General features: G+C 39.9%; 1 protein-coding gene across 6 annotated transcripts in view; it reads right to left on the bottom strand.

Moving 5' to 3' along the window:
• LOC106565279 (N-terminal EF-hand calcium-binding protein 1) overlaps positions 1–19796 on the bottom strand; it is a 61676-nt gene that overhangs the window by 21860 nt on the left and 20020 nt on the right. For all 6 annotated transcript variants that reach the window (XM_045691405.1, XM_045691404.1, XM_014132215.2 and 3 more), the window contains exon 3: positions 7646–7754. In XM_045691405.1, coding sequence (XP_045547361.1) covers positions 7646–7754 — 109 coding nt within the window. The remainder of the gene's footprint in view (positions 1–7645; positions 7755–19796) is intronic.

Here is a 19796-nt window from a genome sequence, read left to right as displayed (position 1 = left end):
GGAAAAGAAAGAGTTAATTGAATTACAGGCATTTCAAAGATTTTTGGTGTTTCATTTAAGTCCTGGAGAGGTTGTGTGCCTCGGGAATGCATGGACAGAATTTTGAAGTCTACAGAGGGAAACTTTGCACCAGTTCATGAAGCCGGGTGCCCCAATGTACTGTAAAACTTTCAGGAATTAATAGGTTCAATATAAGATAGCAAGATGAATACTACGAGCTCTAAATAACGCTTAATTCACCTCACACTTTTCCACTTAGTGTATCTGAGTGAAGCCTACAGGCTTTGATTAAAGAAATGTGAACTCCTCTCTGGTAATATCATTTCCAATGTTAATTGAAATGGACTTTGTGGAACAATATTTGAAATATTCAAGTCAGATTTTTCTAGGGCGAAATGTATGGCTGGGCAGAAATGACCACATAAAAAGCGACCACCTAAAATGTTAAGAGGAGTAAAACAAGGTTTACCACTATTGGCATATTTATTTATTATGGCCATCGAAATGTTATTCATTAAAATCCGATCCAACAATAATATCAAGGGGCTAGTTAAACCAGGGTTTAAAAACAAAGGTGTCATTATATGCTGACAATTCATGTTCTCTTTAAAATCCGCAATTAGGATAGCATAGCCTCAGAGGATCTAGATAATTTTTCTAACCTCTCTGGATTGCAACCGAAATATGATAAATGTACCATATTACATATCAGATCACAAAAAAATATATATATTTACATTACCTTGTAGTTTACAAATAAAATGGTATGATGGTGAAGTGGACATACTCGGTATTCATATCCCGAAATAAATAAATTATCTCACTATAATACAATACATAGAGCGAAAAATATTCCATTTTATTTGGAAAGGCAAGCCAGACAAAATTAAATATGACTTCAGAGGGCAGAAATGATTCAATATTAAAGCATTGGACCTCTCACCAAAGGCTTCAGTCATACAAAAGCTATACTTAACTCTGAATTGGTTCTCTAGTAGATTAGTAAAAATGGCTTACTCCGTGTACAAGAATGGCCTTTTTCCCTTTATTCAGATTACAACCTCTCATTTTCAGGGATTTGGAAATGAAATCATCTCCAAAATATCACTATTTTTAAAACAAGCCATAGAAAGCTGGTTGCAATTTCAGTTTAATCCACCAGAAAAGACAGCACAAATATTATGGTTAAACTCAAATATATACTAAATGATTAAAAAAATTTAAAAAAAATTGGCATGAAAGAAAAAAGATATTATCTTTGTAAATTATATCATAAATATGACTGGCATTACCGCAAAAATGGAGGAGGCAAGTGGAAGAGGGAGGAGGTAAGGAACTTGTCTGTCGACCCCTGCATTAAAGACCGAAATTGGTTAAAGAAAATTGTACTAAATAAAAAAGTATACCAGTATACCAGGGCCAACAAATATAAACACAACATGCAACAATTTAAAAGATTTTACTGCGTTACAGTTCATATGAGGAAATCAGTCAATTTAAATAAATTAATGAGGCTCTAATCTATGGATTTCTATGGACTGGGAATACAGATATGCATCTGTTGGTCACAGATACCTTTGAAAATGGGCCTCACAATGGGCCTCAGGGTCTCGTCATGGTATTTTTGTGCATTCAAATTGCCAGTCAAGAAAATGCAATTGTGTTCATTGTCCATAGCTTATGCCTGCCTATACGATAACACCACCACCACGAGGCACTCTGTTCACAAAGTTGACATCAGCAAACTGCTCTACCACACGACGCCATACACATAGTCTGTGGTTGTGAGGCCGGTTGGGCGGACTGCCAAATTCGCTAAAAATGACGTTGTAGGCGGCTTATGGTAAAGAAATTAACATTCAATACTCTAGCAACAGCTCTGGTGGACATTCCTGCAGTCAGAATGTCAATTGCATGCTCCCTCAAAACTTGAGACATGTGGCATTGGGTTGTGTGACAAAACTGCACATTTTAGAGTGGCCTTTTATTGTCCCCAGCAAAAATGTGCGCCTGTGTAATGATCATGCTGTTCAATCAGCTTCTTGATTTGCCACACCTGTCAGCTGGATGGATTATCTTGGCAAAGGAGAAATGCTTACTAACAGGGATGTAAACAAATTTGTGTACAACATTTGAGAGCAATAATCTTTTTGTGCGTATTGAACATTTCTGGGATCTTTTATTTCAGCTCATGAAACATGGGACCAACACTTTACATGTTGCGTTTATATTTTTGTTTAATTTGTATGGGGGATACAACCATCCTAGCTATGCAGATTTTGCTGCGAAGAGACAGAATCATTAGATCACTTGTTTGGGTACTGCCCATATGCATCTTGTTTTTGGTCGCAGGTTCAGGAATGGTTGAATAATTACAACATTTACCTGGAGATAACTCTGCAAATAGCACTGCTGGGTGATTTGAAAAGTCATAGACAATCGATCAGTAATACTCTTAGCAAAAATGTTTATCTTTAATTGTTTTCATTACCATAATCATTAACATAATCTCAAAATTGTGTGTAGGACTTCAGGCAATCTTGGATTCCATATTTGTTCATCTGAGCTGCAGGGACTTTGATGGACAAGCTAATTTCCCTAACAAGGGTTTTGTTGGACTACAAATGCTATAATGTTGTGATATTCTTCATGTTGGGGGAGCAAGTTGGTAGATGCTCAATGAATATACATTTCCATTCAACAGGCTTAAACAATGGAAAGTTCAACTTTTGCCACTTCAGGAGAGAAAACGGCTATGGAAAAAGCTGGCTTTTAAAGGGATAGTTTGGGATTTTAAAACTTCATATTAGATGTGAGAGCAAAATTACAAGATTATGTTAATACTGTTATTGCATCAAATGGTTGTTTTATGGAATAGAATAAGGTTCTTAGAACACTCATCTGTGCGTGGTCTTCTGAATTGGGCCTCTGGGGCTTAATGCTGACAGTGGATTTACGATGCCTTTGGTGATAAAACCTAAAGACCGCATTCCATAGCATGAGTTGGTGTTTGTGTAGTGGGAGGTACCAGGGTGGAGATGGCTTGGGTATGGATAATGATGAGGGGAACCTTGTTTTGGGGGACAGACCCCGGTTTCCACACAATGCGAATAGTCTTTACAGCAGATACTGTCCGCTGTGAATGATTCATTTCTTTCATACGAATTCTAACCTTGTGACTCATTCCACACATCTGTTGTTTGTCATGAACGTTCATTCAGGAGGATGTACTTTGCTATAAAATTCTGTGGCTCAAATCCGCTTGTTGGGCTCTCAATGAATCATCTAAGGGTGGTTTGTCGACCAGCCATCGTTATTGCAGAGCACTCACATCATTCACTGGTGTGTGTGGTGTGACATGCTTTCCTTATTAATACGTTTTGAATAAAGTAATATCCTGATTGGTGACTGACCTTGTCTCTCCTCATTACGGATTAGAATTTCCACAATATAGATCACTGGTCACTAACCGGTCGATCGCCAATCTTAGTTGTTCACCAAATATTTCTGTAAAAAAACCAATGATAAAGCCTTGCGTTTTCCTATTTTCTTTATTTGCTTTGAGCTGCTGGTGGTAGGCGCACTTGATTCAGCAGCCCTAGCGCCAGGAAGGCAAAGTGTTCCCATTTTGAACCATTTCATGTGTCTGAAGGTAGAACTGTCTACCCGGCAGGCCCAGAGGGCAAATCAAGTGCACCTATAGCCCTTCCGCTGGCCAATCAGATAGTTCAGATCACTGTGTCTGCAGTTTCCTCGCGCCATATACTGTAAAAAGAAGCCTAGAACGCAAAGTTGATAATGTGAGATTTCGAAAGTTTTAAAACCATGACTAGAGAGAGACTCAACGAATACAGCAAAGACCTTATGTTTTAGGAGTAAGTTCGTGTTTAAGTTGTTATTCAGCACTGTCAACACTTTGTTCAACAGTTTTATAAGCCATGAAATGCACATTCTCCCTACTTCCACTCACACTACAACCAGCACTGCAGCTGCAATAGATGAGTATAGCAAAGTGTTTTCAAATCAAAATCAAATCAAATTTCATTTGTCACATGGGCCGAATACAACAGGTGTAGACCTTACAGTGAAATGCTTACTTACAAGCCCTTAACCAATGATGCAGTATTAAGAAAATACCCAAAAAATGTAAGTACAAAAATGTACTGCTCAAAAAAATAAAGGGAACACTAAAACAACACATCCTAGATCTGAATGAAATAAATAATCTTATTAACTACTTTTTTCTTTACATAGTTGAATGTGCTGACAACAAAATCACACAAAAATAATCAATGGAAATCCAATTTATCAACCCATGGAGGTCTGGATTTGGAGTCACACTCAAAATTAAAGTAGAAAACCACACTACAGGCTGATCCAACTTTGATGCAATGTCCTTAAAACAAGTCAAAATGAGGCTCAGTAGTGTGTGTGGCCTCCACGTGCCTGTATGACCTCCCTACAACGCCTGGGCATGCTCCTGATGAGGTGGCGGATGGTCTGAGGGATCTCCTCCCAGACCTGAACTAAAGCATCCGCCAACTCCTGGACAGTCTGTGGTGCAACGTGGTGCAACGTGGCGTCGGTGGATGGAGCGAGACATGATGTCCCAGATGTGCTGAATTGGATTCAGGTCTGGGGAACGAGCGGGCCAGTCCATAGCATCAATGCCTTCCTCTTGCAGGAACTGCTGACACACTCCAGCCACATGAGATCTAGCATTGTCTTGCATTAGGAGGAACCCAGGGCCAACCGCACCAGCATATGGTCTCAGGATCTCATCTCGGTACCTAATGGCAGTCAGGCTACCTCTGGCGAGCACATGGAGGGCTGTGCGGCCCCCCAAAGAAATGCCACCCCACACCATGACTGACCCACCGCCAAACCGGTCATGCTGGAGGATGTTGCAGGCAGCAGAACGTTCTCCATGGCGTCTCCAGACTCTGTCATGTCTGTCACGTGCTCAGTGTCAACCTGCCTTCATCTGTGAAGAGCACAGTGGCGAATTTGGTGTTCTCTGGCAAATGCCAAATGTCCTGCACGGTGTTGGGCTGTAAGCACAACCCCCACCTGTGGACGTCGGGCCCTCATACCACCCTCATGGACTCTGTTTCTGACCGTTTGAGCAGACACATGCACATTTGTGGCCTGCTGGAGGTCATTTTTCAGGGCTCTGGCAGTGCTTCTCCTGCTCCTCCTTGCACAAAGGCGGAGGTAGCGGTCCTGCTGCTGGGTTGTTGCCCTCCTACGGCCTCCTCCACGTCTCCTGATGTACTGGCCTGTCTCCTGGTAGCGTCTCCTTGCTCTGGACACTACGCTGACAGACACAGCAAACCTTCTTGCCACAGCTCGCATTGATGTGCCATCCTGGATGAGCTGCACTACCTGAGCCACTTGTGTGGGTTGTAGACTCCGTCTCATGCTACCACTAGAGTGAAAGCACCGCCAGCATTCAAAAGTGGCCAAAACATCAGCCAGGAAGCATAGGAACTGAGAAGTGGTCTGTGGTCCCCACCTGCAGAACCACTCCTTTATTGGGGGTGTCTTGCTAATTGCCTATAATTTCCACCTGTTGTCTATTCCATTTGCACAACAGCATGTGAAATTTATTGTCAATCAGTGTTGCTTCCTAAGTGGACAGTTTGATTTCACAGAAGTGTGATTGACTTGGAGTTACATTGTGTTGTTTAAGTGTTCCCTTTATTTTTTTGAGCAGTGTATAAGAGATGAGAAAAACAAATAATTATAGAGCAGCAGTAAATAACAATAGCGGGGCTATATAGAGGGGGTACCAGTACAGAGTCAATGTGTCAAGGTTATGGAGATAATTATGTACATGCAGGTAGGGTTGTTAAAGTGGCTATGCATAGATAATAACAGAGAGTAGTAGCAGCGTGGGGGGGGGGGGGTGCAAATGCAAATAGTCTGGGTAGCTATTTGATCAGCTGTTCAGGAGTCTTATGGCTTGGAGGTAGAAGCCTCTTGGACCTAGACTTGGCACTCCGGCACCGCTTGCCATGCGGTAGCAGAGAGAACAGTCTATGACTAGGGTGGCTGGAGTCTTTGACCATTTTTAGGACCTTCCTCTGACACCGCCTGGTATAGAGGTCCTGGATGGCAGGAAGCTTGGCCCCAGTGATGTACTGGTCCGTTCGAACTACCCTCTGTAGTGCCTTGCGGTAGGAGGCCGAGCAGTTGCCATACCAGGCAGTGATGCAACCCGTCAGGATGCTCTCGATGGTGCAGCTGTAAAATCTTTTGAGGATCTGAGGACCCATGCCAAATCTTTTTAGTCTCTTGAGGGGGAATAGGTATTGATAAGCTTGCGTTGTTATTATTTGCATCTTGTGCCTTTTTTAATATCAAGGAAAATTTCACTTTCTCTGGTCATAGGAGTAACAACATGAATTGGTGCATGAGGCCGAAATAATGCAGTGCGACTTTAGTTTCGCCATCAGCTGGAAGACTGATTCCCCTTTTCTAAGCAGAGGGAGGGAGAGAAGAGGGATGGTGAGTCGGGTGAGAGGCTGACCATCACTCCAGTAAAAAAAAAAGCAAATGATTATGCTCACTCAGCTGTGCCTCACAAGTAATACAACAAGTGACCTATTACCTGGGCGGTATACCTTATATACCGTATACCAGGGCAATTTGAAATACCCATGGGATAATTTTAATACTGTAAAAAAAACGTCTTTGCTTCCTGACGATCCACTGTTGTGCATCGCAAGAGAGGTGATCAAGTTACACTTGATAATCACTACTGATGTTTGCCAGCTATCTTATAACTGTAAGTTTAACTAAGTGCTTAATACATTTTCTCCAGCTCAGGGCCCCAGCTATGCATTTGGTTTGCTAAGTGTCTAGCTTGCAAGATCAATATTGTTGAACATAATATACTCTACAGGCATGTCAGTTCCAGAGTGGGATCTCTGCTAGTATTAATATTTTTTTATACAGAGAATGTAAGCAATCACAACCCTCCTTTTACTTGTACCATTACACATCCTGCAAATCACCAGCAGAGGGCGACCATTTTGAATCCATTTTCACATTCACTCTGTTGGTAATGCTTACAAATTTGATTATAACTCTAAAAGTAGCAGAGATCCCACTCTGGAACTTTGATATTCCCATAGAGTATATTATGCTCAACAATATGAAAAATGTGCCAAATCTAAAATGGTTTATTTCCAATATTCATAAATGAATGTAAGAAAATTGTTGTAAGATATAATGTAAGGAAATACTACTCATATTACAGGGCAAGCGGTAAAGCTTCATAATACCAATATTCATAAATTAAATGTAAGAAAATTGTTGTAAGAAATTAATGTAAGAAAATACTACTCATATTATAGAGCAAGCGGTAAAGCGTAATATGAAACCAAATGTTGCTTTTTAGTTCCTACAGATGAGACATTATAGTGTCTTAAAGGAGGCCTCGGTAAGCCCAAAATGTCAAATACTCCAGCCTCAAATATTTCTCAATTATGCTTTAAGATACAAATGTCAAATATATGTCAACAATCTTTCCTCCTTCTACTAAAGGACCCTTCTATGGATTAAATGTCGTAAAAATCCCCCAAAAATCATTGTCTTGTTTTGTTCTAGTTTCATGAGGAATCACAGAGAGGGAACATACTTATTCTGCCGCCCATCTATGGAGTAGAAGAGCTCCTGCAACTCCTCAGTGGTGAGAATCCCGTCTGCGAAATAAGCATTGAACTCATCAAACGACAGTTTTCCATCATCTGAAAGACAACACAAGACCACAGTTTGTGCATCAATGACTGAGACACATGGCCAAAGGAAATCTTACTAGGGTTCAAATACTATTTGCGGTCTTTCAAATGCTATGCGCGTTTGATTCGGCATGCCTGTGCCAGATGTTTGGAGTTTGCACTTTTGGGACAATTCCATTTTTGTCCATCCATTTGTGCCAGACAAACTCAGCTTAAATTATTTGATAGAAAACAAGTATTATTTGAACCCGGATCTGGACGAAATAGAGCTGGCCTACATATAATAGCTTAAATGGGGCGTCATTGTAGCCTAGTGGTTAGAGTGTTGGACTAGTAACCAAAAGGTTGCCAGTTCAAATCCCCGAGCTGACAAGGTACAAGTTTGTAATTCTGCCCCTGAACAAGGCAGTTAACCCACTGTTCCTAGGCTGTCATTGAAAATAAGAATTTGTTCTTAACTGACATGCCTAGTTACAATGGTTATGTCCCAAATGCACCCTGTTCCCTACATAGTGTAATGAACATGTTCCTGGTGTTAAGCTGTTGCTTGGCAGGAGGACTAGACAGACAAATGTTGGAGTCAGCATCTGGCTAGCCAGACTGGGCATACTGATGGACAGAAGGAAGTCATCAGCAGATTTATAACACTGGGTACATCCTAAATTTACTATATAGTGCACTACTTTTGACCATGGCCCATAAAGCTCTGGTCAAAAGTAGTGTACTATCAATGCGTAAAATGCTCTGTTTCCGAGTGTGTACATGCAAGGGAGAATATCTTTAATGATAAGTAGTAGAAGCTCAGTATTGAGAAGTCAGAATAAAAACAGAGCTTGATCAGTCTTGATTAGTTGGCTCTGGAAGGTCATGGATTTTTACACATGCTAATAGCCCCTAACACCTTGTCTATTGTACTCATATAATGCCTCAATTCATCTCAGCAGGCAATCTACTCCAAACATACATTTACTAGGTCTATAACCTAGTTCATACATTTAAAAAATGTCTTAAGAATGATAGACTATAAAGTTAATGGAGTCTATATTCATACAATCATCAATTAAAGATCCAATATCAAATCAAACTTCAATTAGAATTTATTTGAAGTGGATTTAAAATAGCAACTCACTTAAAACATTAAAATAAAAAAACAAGCACAGCAATAAAAGAGATCAAATGTTATCAAAGAACATAAAACACAAAAGGTGTCATTGATTAAAGGCCAAGCTAAAAATGCTGGTTGACAATTGAGATTAACATAAATAAATGTATAATAAATTGTATAAAAATGATACTTTATACAATAAACACAAACAATGAATAATCAAACATTTTTTTATCGCTACAATTTAAGAAATAAACTAATTTTACTCTCACATTTCCAATGCTAGGCCCCTTGATTTCTCATAGTTTCACCTCCAAGTAGCCTAATGCCTAAAAAGCAGCCCTGCTTGAAACTGGTACTACCACAGTTACTGTCTCTGTGGTCCTGGCAAACTGCACTTTATACAGGCAATATGTACAGCGATTCATAATTCTCTGAACTGGAATAAACTGTGCCTCTGATACAGATTCCAATGCTTTGCCCCAAACCTCAACAGAGGGCCTGATATTATATTGATTCAGATGTTTCAGGAACAAATTTACACGAGCCATGACATGAGAAATGCATGCGTTTCCACTTGCTGGACCAACAAGCACCTCACAACAGAACAACTGTGTTACTATGCCTGATGTTACCTCTACATCTGGTTGAATGAGTGCTAGGCCCATCTGTCTGTCAGTGGCGAACCACGTGGTAAGTACATATGATGAGCGAAAACGTATACTTTGATCAGTGCTTATAACCTCTCCCAGCATGTCTACCTTATCATGTTCTGTCAGCTGTGCAATGGTGAAATCCTTGTTTAGATACATGAATGTGAAGACACTATACAGATCATGCCGATCTTCCCTTGCTTATGACAAACAGCTGTTTAGGGGGCAGGAAAATAACGGTAGGTTTATTTGAACAGTGAGAGACAGAATAACAACAAAAAAATCCAGACAAACGCATGTCAAAAATTTTACAAATTGATTTGCATTTTAATGAGGGAAATAAGTATTTGACCCCCTCTCAATCAGAAAGATTTCTGGCTCCCAGATGTCTTTTATACAGGTAACGAGCTGAGATTAGGAGCACACTCTTAAAGGGAGTGCTCCTAATCTCAGTTTGTTACCTGTATAAAAAGACACCTGTCCACAGAAGCAATCAATCAGATTCCAAACTCTCCACCATGGCCAAGACCAAAGAGCTCTCCAAGGATGTCAGGGACAAGATTGTAGACCTACACAAGGCTGGAATGGGCTACAAGACCATCGCCAAGCAGCTTGGTGAGAAGGTGACAACAGTTGGTGCGATTATTCGCAAATGGAAGAAACACAAAAGAACTGTCAATCTCCCTCGGCCTGGGGCTCCATGCAAGATCTCACCTCGTGGAGTTGCAATGATCATGAGAACGGTGAGGAATCAGCCCAGAACTACACGGGAGGATCTTGTCAATGATCTCAAGGCAGCTGGGACCATAGTCACCTAGAAAACAATTGGTAACACACTACACCGTGAAGGACTGAAATCCTGCAGCGCCCGCAAGGTCCCCCTGCTCAAGAAAGCACATATACATGCCCATCTGAAGTTTGCCAATGAACATCTGAATGATTCAGAGGACAACTGGGTGAAAGGGTTGTGGTCAGATGAGACCAAAATGGAGCTCTTTGGCATCAACTCAACTCACCATGTTTGGAGGAGGAGGAATGCTGCCTATGACCCCAATAACACCATCCCCACCGTCAAACATGGAGGTGGAAACATTATGCTTTGGGGGGTGTTTTTCTGCTAAGGGGACAGGACAACTTCACCGCATCAAAGGGACGATGGACGGGGCCATGTACCGTCAAATCTTGGGTGAGAACCTCCTTCCCTCAGCCAGGGCATTGAAAATGGGTCTTGGATTGGTTTTCCAGCATGACAATGACCCAAAACACACGGCCAAGGCAACAAAGGAGTGGCTCAAGAAGAAGCACATTAAGGTCCTGGAGTGGCCTAGCCAGTCTCCAGACCTTAATCCCATAGAAAATCTGTGGAGGGAGCTGAAGGTTCGAGTTGCCAAACGTCAGCCTCGAAACCTTAATGACTTGGAGAAGATCTGCAAAGAGGAGTGGGACAAAATCCCTCCTGAGATGTGTGCAAACCTGGTGGCCAACTACAAGAAAGGTCTGACCTCTGTTATTGCCAACAAGGGTTTTGCCACCAAGTACTAAGTCATGTTTTGCAGAGGGGTCAAATATTTATTTCTCTCATTAAAATGCAAATCAATTTATAACATTTTTGACATAGGTTTTTCTGGATATTTTTGTTGTTATTCTGTCTCTCACTGTTCAAATAAACCTACCATTAAAATTATAGACTGATCATTTCTTTGTCAGTGGGCAAACGTACAAAAATCAGCAGGGGATCAAATACTTTTTTCCCCTCACTGTATGCCAGAAGTTCCAGACGAATGATTCTGCTCAATTCAAGGGCAAATTTGAGGACCATCTGTTCACCGGGCTCCGTGGCACACCTCATCATGGCTGTTCTGAATTTGTAATGTGCTGGCTGGGAGGATGATGCAAGGCCGTTGCCGCCACCTCCTCTCACTTAAAATACTGTAGCTGACGACAACCCAACCAAATGGCTATTACTCTTAAAAAGTTGTGACAAACAGAATTAAAGTCAATGTTTACAACTTTGTTCTGGTAATAGGAAAAGGCCAATTTTGACAAAATGAAAGGGTTCTTCCTATATGATGCAGTCAATGGCTTTGTCAGAATTGTGGCTCATTGATAAGAAAAAAATCAGGCAAAGGCTATAATACGGCTGAAATCTCCAAGGAATATTCTTCCACAAAATCAGAGTTTTTAGGAAATAGAAGTAGATATGCAGTAAACTTGGTACAATATTTTGATGCTTTATCTAGAAACAATGGGAGGCCGTCTGCACTCTTTTATAGTCCTTATTTCAAAATAATGTCAACACAGTTTTCAAAAACAGGATGAAGGAAAGGATAGATACTAGATCTAGTTCATGTTGTACAGATCCCGATATAGATGTGTGCCTTCAACATTTGCCTGTGCCCTTCTTTCATTGAAGACCTCCCATGTCTTGCTGTCCAGCCACTATATTTGATGCCTTGCTCTTTGGCAGCCCAATGGTGACTACTGGGAGCTCACTTTTTTTGACAGTTTTAGGTGGAAATGTTGTCCTCGTAGAAACCAGGACGACTTAGAAGAGCACAATATTGCCATGTTTTCGGCTTATTTCATCCATTAGTACGGAGTGGTCAGACAGAAGGAAGAGCGATTGAGTAGCCTGCTGTGGGATTAAAGTACTTATGAGAATTTACCTTGGTTAGAAGAGAATAACAGCATGAGCCAGTTCAAATCCCCAGTGACTGGATCTGTGACTCAATAATCAGCTAGGCCTATTGACATGCGCTCTGCCCAAATTGCGGGCTTCCCAAATAGGCATAGGCCTACAAGCTTGTGATTGGAAACAATCCACAGCAAAAAATTTTAAAGAACCTAATGGTCATCAATTCTTCTGTGGTGAAGTCATGCTCTCTGGTGAAGTATTTTTTATGATTTTAATAATTTTGGTATAGACAAGATAAATTATATAATTTTGGCAAATGCATTTCCATTTACTTCCCTATTGGACCCACCGCTATGCCATTTCTCTGCTGTTCTATTGGTTTTCATATGAACTTTTTTCGTTGTTCAGAAGCCAAAAGCACAATCCTACTCATATTAGAAACCCATCCTAGTTGTTGCACCTTAAATTCCACTTCTTTCTAAGTACCTAACAACGATTTGTTATCTCTGTCACATATGGAACTGCTATCAGGTGAGCTGTTTAGAATGGTGTTTTCCCACAAATTGCATTTTGACAAATGTTTGAAAATTAGGTATAATTGGCTGCTTCATTACGATTTGCATGTTCTATTAAGATGCATTACCATAATCTAAATGTGATTTATGTCATTCTGAGAACTGTGGGTGGATGCCCTAATGTGCTATGCACCCAATCCACATGGGTCCAGGTAAATTAAAATCTTCCCGGTCACGTTGTATAGTGCCACATTTTCCTAACGGAAACAATGTCATCCATATATACTTTATCAGTATATTGCTGTATTGACAAATATACAACAATATATTTAGCAATATATTTAAATACACTGAGTACAGCAAACATTTGGAACACATTCCTAATATTGAGTTGCACCCCCACCTTTTGCCCTCAGATCAGCCTCAATTGGTCGGGGCATGGACTCTACAAGATGTTGAAAGTGTTCCACAGCGATGCTGACCCATGTTGACTCCAATGCTTCCCACTGTTGTGTCAAGTTGGCTGGATGTCCTTTGGGTTGTGGACCATTCTCGGTACACATGGGAAACTGTTGAGCGTGAAAACCCCAGCCGCGTTGCAGTTCTTGACACAAACCGGTGCGCCTGGCATCTACTACCATACCTAGCGCAAAGGCACTTAAATCTTTTGTCTTTGTTTGAAAATATTGGGATGTCTGGGACTGCTCAAAGATGGGATCAGTAGCCCTCAGATTGCATCTCTGACTTCCTCACATGACATGAGAATTGGTGACGGCTGCGCGCCCCGAGTAGGCAACGACATGGGGATTTTATGCCCGATCACAAAAACTTGTCTGGAACATCTAAAATCAGTACCAAAATTGTGTAGTGTACGCCTGGCTTTAATAACTTTAAATCACCAAAAAGGATAAAGACCTGACCGCACTGGAAGTTATAGACCTGTCAACCTTAGATAATATCTTTCCATCCACATTACTAAGTCTTGCCTCTAGACTGGAGAAAACTATTCCAGATATCATCCACACTGACCAGGTTGGCTTTGTCAAAAATAGGAACTCAAGTGATAGCTTCAGACATTTGTGGCTGAATAACTCTGCATCCTGCCCTGGTTTCTCAAGTTTGTCCTGAGTAGATTAGGTTTTGGTTCTGGGTTTATGAATTGATGTCCTGTATTCCAGGTCCGATGACAGCTGTACAGACTAATGGAATGATTTTGCAATTGTTTATTTATCTAGATCTACAAAACTGGAGGACCCTCTCTCTCCTTTACTGTTTTTGATAGCGATAGAACATCTGGCGATCTCTATAAGGGGAAACCCAGAGATTCAACAAGTATGTAATGGGGGAGAGGAATACAAATTGTTCTTATATGCTGATGACATTGTGTTGCTGATTAAAAACTCCATGTCACTGATCCAACCACTGCTCAACACTGTGGAGATATGTTGTTATTTCTGGATACAAGGCTAATTGACATAAATCTGAGGCTATGCCAGTCTCTACAATATTCCCATCAGCTATGGTTAACCCATTTGAATTTCAAGTGTATGCAATCGGGTATGAATTATCTGGGGATTATGTTGACATTAGAGTTAGATAAGATAGTGGATATCAATATGCTTCCAGTCCTCTAACAAAGAAAACAAAACATTGACAAGTGGAAGTTGTTAAATCTTAGTTTATGGGGGAACTTTTATTCAATTAAAATTATGGTTACTCCTAAACGTAATTATATTTCAACGATGCTACTGATATGCATTCCATCATACATTTTTAAGCAGTATAATTGTATTATTAAAGAGCAACTGAAAGCACAGATTCCGCATGTGTTTCTCTGTTGCTAATTAAGAAACACGAGATTTCAGTCTTGGCGTTGTGGTTTGATGTGGCAGTTACTGATGCGTCTCCCATGAGTCACCATAGGAACAATGCCAGTATCACTTCTTCATAGTAGTAAGAATGCATCCAAGATAACTCAAGAATTTTGTAATTAAATTAGAAGTTTTTGCAGAGGAAGTTTTAGTCGCGCAGTTTTATATCTAGCTACGGTATTTAATAAATAAAAAATGTGCGACGTGCTCTCTTATGTAAACCAAGTCCAATCCGCTGTGCAGATCAGTCTCACAGTCTGTATGTTCTGTGGTAGCATTGGATAGAGTGCAATCACTGCAGCTGTGTATCCCATGTTACTGGGCAAGTCTGCAATGTTGAAATCAAAAACCAACGCTCAAGTAAGTCATGATGAACTTTTGGATGAGATTGACTTTATGACCAAAATTATTATATTTACAGTGCAGTCAATTTTGACACTAGAATGTTTGACTAATATCGATGCCACATAGGCAGTTTTCTATCAGAGAAGGTGTTTGTTGGCTTCAGTTGTGCTTTAAATACTTAATACAGGAGGGGGAAAAAAAACACCATGCTTCGCTATACTGAAAATACATGCCCCTAAAAAAAATAAAAAAGGGTTATGACTCCCGGCAAGGCCGGTCCTTGCCGTTCTGACGCCCTAGGCAAGACCAAAAAAAGCCAACCCTGCAAAACTAGGATAGTCCCAGTAAGCAAAATTAAGTCTAAAACACGTATTTTCCAGGCATTGAAGTTACATGCTGACCAGATCGGTCGCAAAATAAATTTAGAAATCCATGTTATTCAATTATTGCGCCAACGAGCGTCTGCAATGCCAAGGGCTAAAATATAACTCCTTTCTACTTCTGACGCAGATCGCGCTGAAAGTTCTGCCTCTCCCATCTCCTCATTGGTTTATAGAAGCAGGTACCCACGTGCCATCTCCTCATTGGTTATACCCACGTTGGTGAATGAAAGACGAACTGTTTTGCCAGTCGTCGTGGTAATACTATGAAAGTTTAGATGCGATCACCATATAAGTTCAAAGATGAGAAAGCCTGGAAGGAGGAGAGATGACTAGAAACGATTCGGTTGGCTGTTTTATGTGTGGATGAATTGTCGGAGTAGAGGACCTTGTGCATTTCAGGTAAAATAACAACTCAATGTTTATATCCCAGGACAAATTAGCTAGCAACAGCAAGCTAGCTAAATAGGACAAATTAGCTAGCAAGTGCAAGCTAACTAGCTAAATTGCCATACATGTTTAATACTTTTAGACCTGTCCTCAAATTAATGTCATTGGTTCAGAGTTTGTTTTGATATTTTAACCTGCGTGTCATGATCGCGTTTGGTGTATGGGGACAAAAGAAATGTATGCACGATAGAACACGATGTGGCACGCATGCAAACTTTGGTCTGATGTTACTTAGAACCTTTTAGTTCTTCTGCAGTGACACCATAGTCTGAATATTGATATTGGTCATTCCTATGTTGAAGTCTTTACATATGTTCTATCACCGGTTTGGGTTCCGTGTTAGTCCTGGAAAATACATATTTTCACCTTCAGAACCTATGAAAATGCATTTTTTCCAGACATTGAAATAAAAACGTATTTTCTGAATGTTGAAATCGGGTTCATTTTCAGTTCTGAATGAAGGTTGAAACTATGCATTTTTTGGATGTTGTAATCAGGCACATTTTGGGTTCTGAATGAAAGTTGAAAAGACGTAATTTATAGACGTCGATGTTTGGGCCTAATCAAAGATCGGACCAAAAAATATATATATATATTTTTTTTTAATCGATGTCCGGGGACGATGAAATCAAGGCCGGTCTGGACCGCACCAAATCTGAACCAAACATAGACGTCTATGACTGATTCATATTTTGTCTGGACCAAAAACCAAATGTCCGTGGAAATCAAGGCTGGTCTGGACTGCACTAAAAAAAGACGTCCAAAAGGCATCAGCATCGGTCCGTGCTTACTGAGGTGTAGCCTAGTGTCTTAGGTCATTTAGGATCACCACTTTATTTAAAAAATGTGAAATGTTAGAAGAATAATATTAGAGAATTATTCATTTCAGCTTTAATTTCTTCCATCACATTCCCAGTGGCTCAGAAGTTAACATACACTCAATTAGTATTTGGTAGCATTGCCTTTAAATTGCTTAACTTGGGTCAAACGTTTCAGGTAGCCTTCCACAAGCTTCCCACAATCAGTTGGGTGAATTTTTTGTATGCCTCCTTGCTCGCACACACTTTTTCAGTTCAGCCCACAAATGTTCTATGGGATTGAGGTCAGGGCTTTGATGGCCACTCCAATACCATGACTTTGTTGTCCTTAAGCCATTTTGCCACAACTTTGGGTTGCTCATCAGAATTCCATAATATATCTACAGTAATAGTGGAATGATCGTGTTTCACAGTATTACTTATCCGCCAGTGTTGTGATTGGCTGTGATAGTCACCTATTGAGTTCTCCAGTCGGAGCAGCATCTGTCAAAATGGGAAAGCGGTTTTGACTTTGTGGCTGTGTTACCTTGTGGAAATCGGGTCAAGTGGTCAATGTAGAAATACTGTCATTTCCTGGTTACTAAAATTCTACACTGTTCACTCATTGTCAGTTTGTGAGAAAACAAGCACTGAATAGTGTAGGGAATCATTGTATCATCTAAATAAACAAAAAAAAGTATGCTTTTACAGCTGTTTAAAGCCGGTGGACTAAAACCGAAAGTAAAAGGCTCATGCGTGAGTCTCCACCACTTACGGGGAAACGGGATGAGGGTGAGATTGGTTTCGAATGCAGCCTTGTGCTGTTGTAATTCACCTCGATTCCACATAGGACAAAAGTTCTGAGAAATTCTAGGTGTAGCACATTTAAAAGGTCTAATACAGTCATTTTTATCTCAACAAATATTTTCTGGTTAACAATTAGGTACCTTACTTTGATTGTTTTCAATTAAAATTGTCAAAAAGAAAACAAAAAAAATCCATTATTGGCAGACGTTAGGAACTCTTATTGGTCTATTAACTGAATTAGCACCTGGTGTTGTCACCAGCCAGGCCAAAACTCCATCCCAACAAAACAGGCTGAAATGTATTTTCAAACAGCGCTTACACTAAAAGGCATTATCATAATTTTCATAATTTCACTGTTATTCCAACCTCATAGTGTATATTAAAACACAGGGAAATCACATTTGACTGAACTGGGCTTTTAACTTTGTTTTCTCAAACTAAGGGATTGGTTAAGAGATGGCTGCGTTATTGACAAATCACAAAATCTGATTTTACATGTCCATTTAAATCCTTTGTAAATCCACTCTACAATGGCCTATCAACAACTTAAGGTCGTCAATGAACCATGTTAAGTTTGACATTGATATCTTCAAAAATAAGGAAACAATTCACGTTTGACTATGTAACACTAATGCTTAAAATAATCACTACAAAATCTTCTCATGGACTAAAAAGTCAGACTCACTCCAAATTTGGTCTTTGGACTCATCAAAATAGTCCCTAAAGAGTTTGAGAAAAGAATGTTGATGCATTCAATGGCCACACTATACCAGTAAATGCATATTAGCACATATGCTAATATGCAAAAATATGCTCCAAATACTTAATTCTATTTACGCATGCCGGTAGTATGAGGTTTACAAAGTAGGTTGTTACATCTACTGTAACATGTCCAGGTAGGAATGCATGATTAAAAATATTTTGATATGCAACCTAATCCAGTGACCGTCATGAATTTTGGGTTTACTTTTGGTTATATTTTACTGTCAAAATAGGGCTCCAGAATGTTCCGAATTTTTTTTTCTCCATATAGATGAGTTTGCCTTTATCATTTTGTGCACTATTTTAAATATAGTGCCTAATTCAATTGGTGCCAATTTACCACCTGTGGTAGTGGAAACTCAAAACACATTAGTTAGATCACTAACTGAAATATAACACCTACTGCTAGTAGCCATCTAACAGTAAATGTAATGTCCTAATAAAAACATTGTAATAAGGGCTGCTGCATTCACAATGGCCGATATGCAAGTTAGCACGCTCTGTATTTGAAAGCCACATCAGATATCTTGATTGTAAAACTGTGCTTTGAGCTCAATAATGATCGTTAAGAAATAAAAACTATACCTACAGAAAGCTGAGACCCTCCTCTCTTCAATATGGACTAATGTAGTTGCTTCCAAAGTAGTTTTCTTTTACATTTTAAAATGTTATACAATCATGAGGGCACACGAGTAGGAGAATGTGAGTGGCCCGTTCATTACAACAGCCAGCCCCAGCGAAACAGGCAGGAACAGCGGCAGAGCAGACACTTATTACAGGAATCATGAGGATAATGCACTTTACTGTTGAACAAATTCGTGGTTTTAACCTCCCAAAAAACAGGACGTTTTGATTGAGGTGACCAGGTAGAATGTGCAGCTTGCACCAGTACAACCAATTAAAAAATGTAACACCCAGCAAAGTCAAAGGGTCGCAAAATGTGATTAAATGGTTTCAGTCTGTAGCCCTGACTTACTGTAGTTTGAGAAAAGCTAAGGGATTGGTGAAAACATTGAGTTATTTACAAATAAGAAATCTGTTACGTGTTCACTTACACCACTATAAATCAAATCCAAAGTGGCCTATCAACTTGAATCATGTCATCGCTATCATGGACGTCCCTAAGATGAACCACACTGAATGTGGTATTGATCTCAAAAAACAAGGAAGCTATTAACTAGTAATTCTTTGAATATGCTAAAAATAATCTGCAATCATTTCTCATCATGAACCATATGTCAGATTCACTCCAGATGTTGTATTTAGACTCATTACATCAGTCTAAAATAGTTGATGAATTCAAATATGGCTGCACTGTAACTATAGATGCACGTTAGCACATATGCTAATGCTAAAAATGCTTTAAAAATCTTATTTTCATGAACCATAAATCAGATTGACTCCAGATTTGTTATATAGAATTAGTCGCTAATGAATTTAAAAAAATTAAAGCACTAGACTAAACTTCACTTGCATCATTGTTGTTATATTGAGAAAAACATGGGAATGCTTTTTATTATTATATTTTGCTTTTTACCCCTTTTTCTCCCCAATTTTGTGATATCCAAATTGGTAGTTACATCACTGCAACTCCCGTACGGACTCAGGAGAGGCGAAGGTGGAGAGTCATGCGTCCTCCAAAACACGACCCTGCCAAGCAGCACTGCTTCTTGACACACTGCTCACTTAACCCGGATGCAAGCCGCACCAATGTGTCGGAGGAAACACTGT

This window comes from Salmo salar, chromosome ssa12 (genome assembly GCF_905237065.1).
Source record: "Salmo salar chromosome ssa12, Ssal_v3.1, whole genome shotgun sequence".
Lineage (NCBI taxonomy): Eukaryota > Metazoa > Chordata > Actinopteri > Salmoniformes > Salmonidae > Salmo > Salmo salar.
This window is presented reverse-complemented; position numbering and strand designations above follow the sequence as displayed.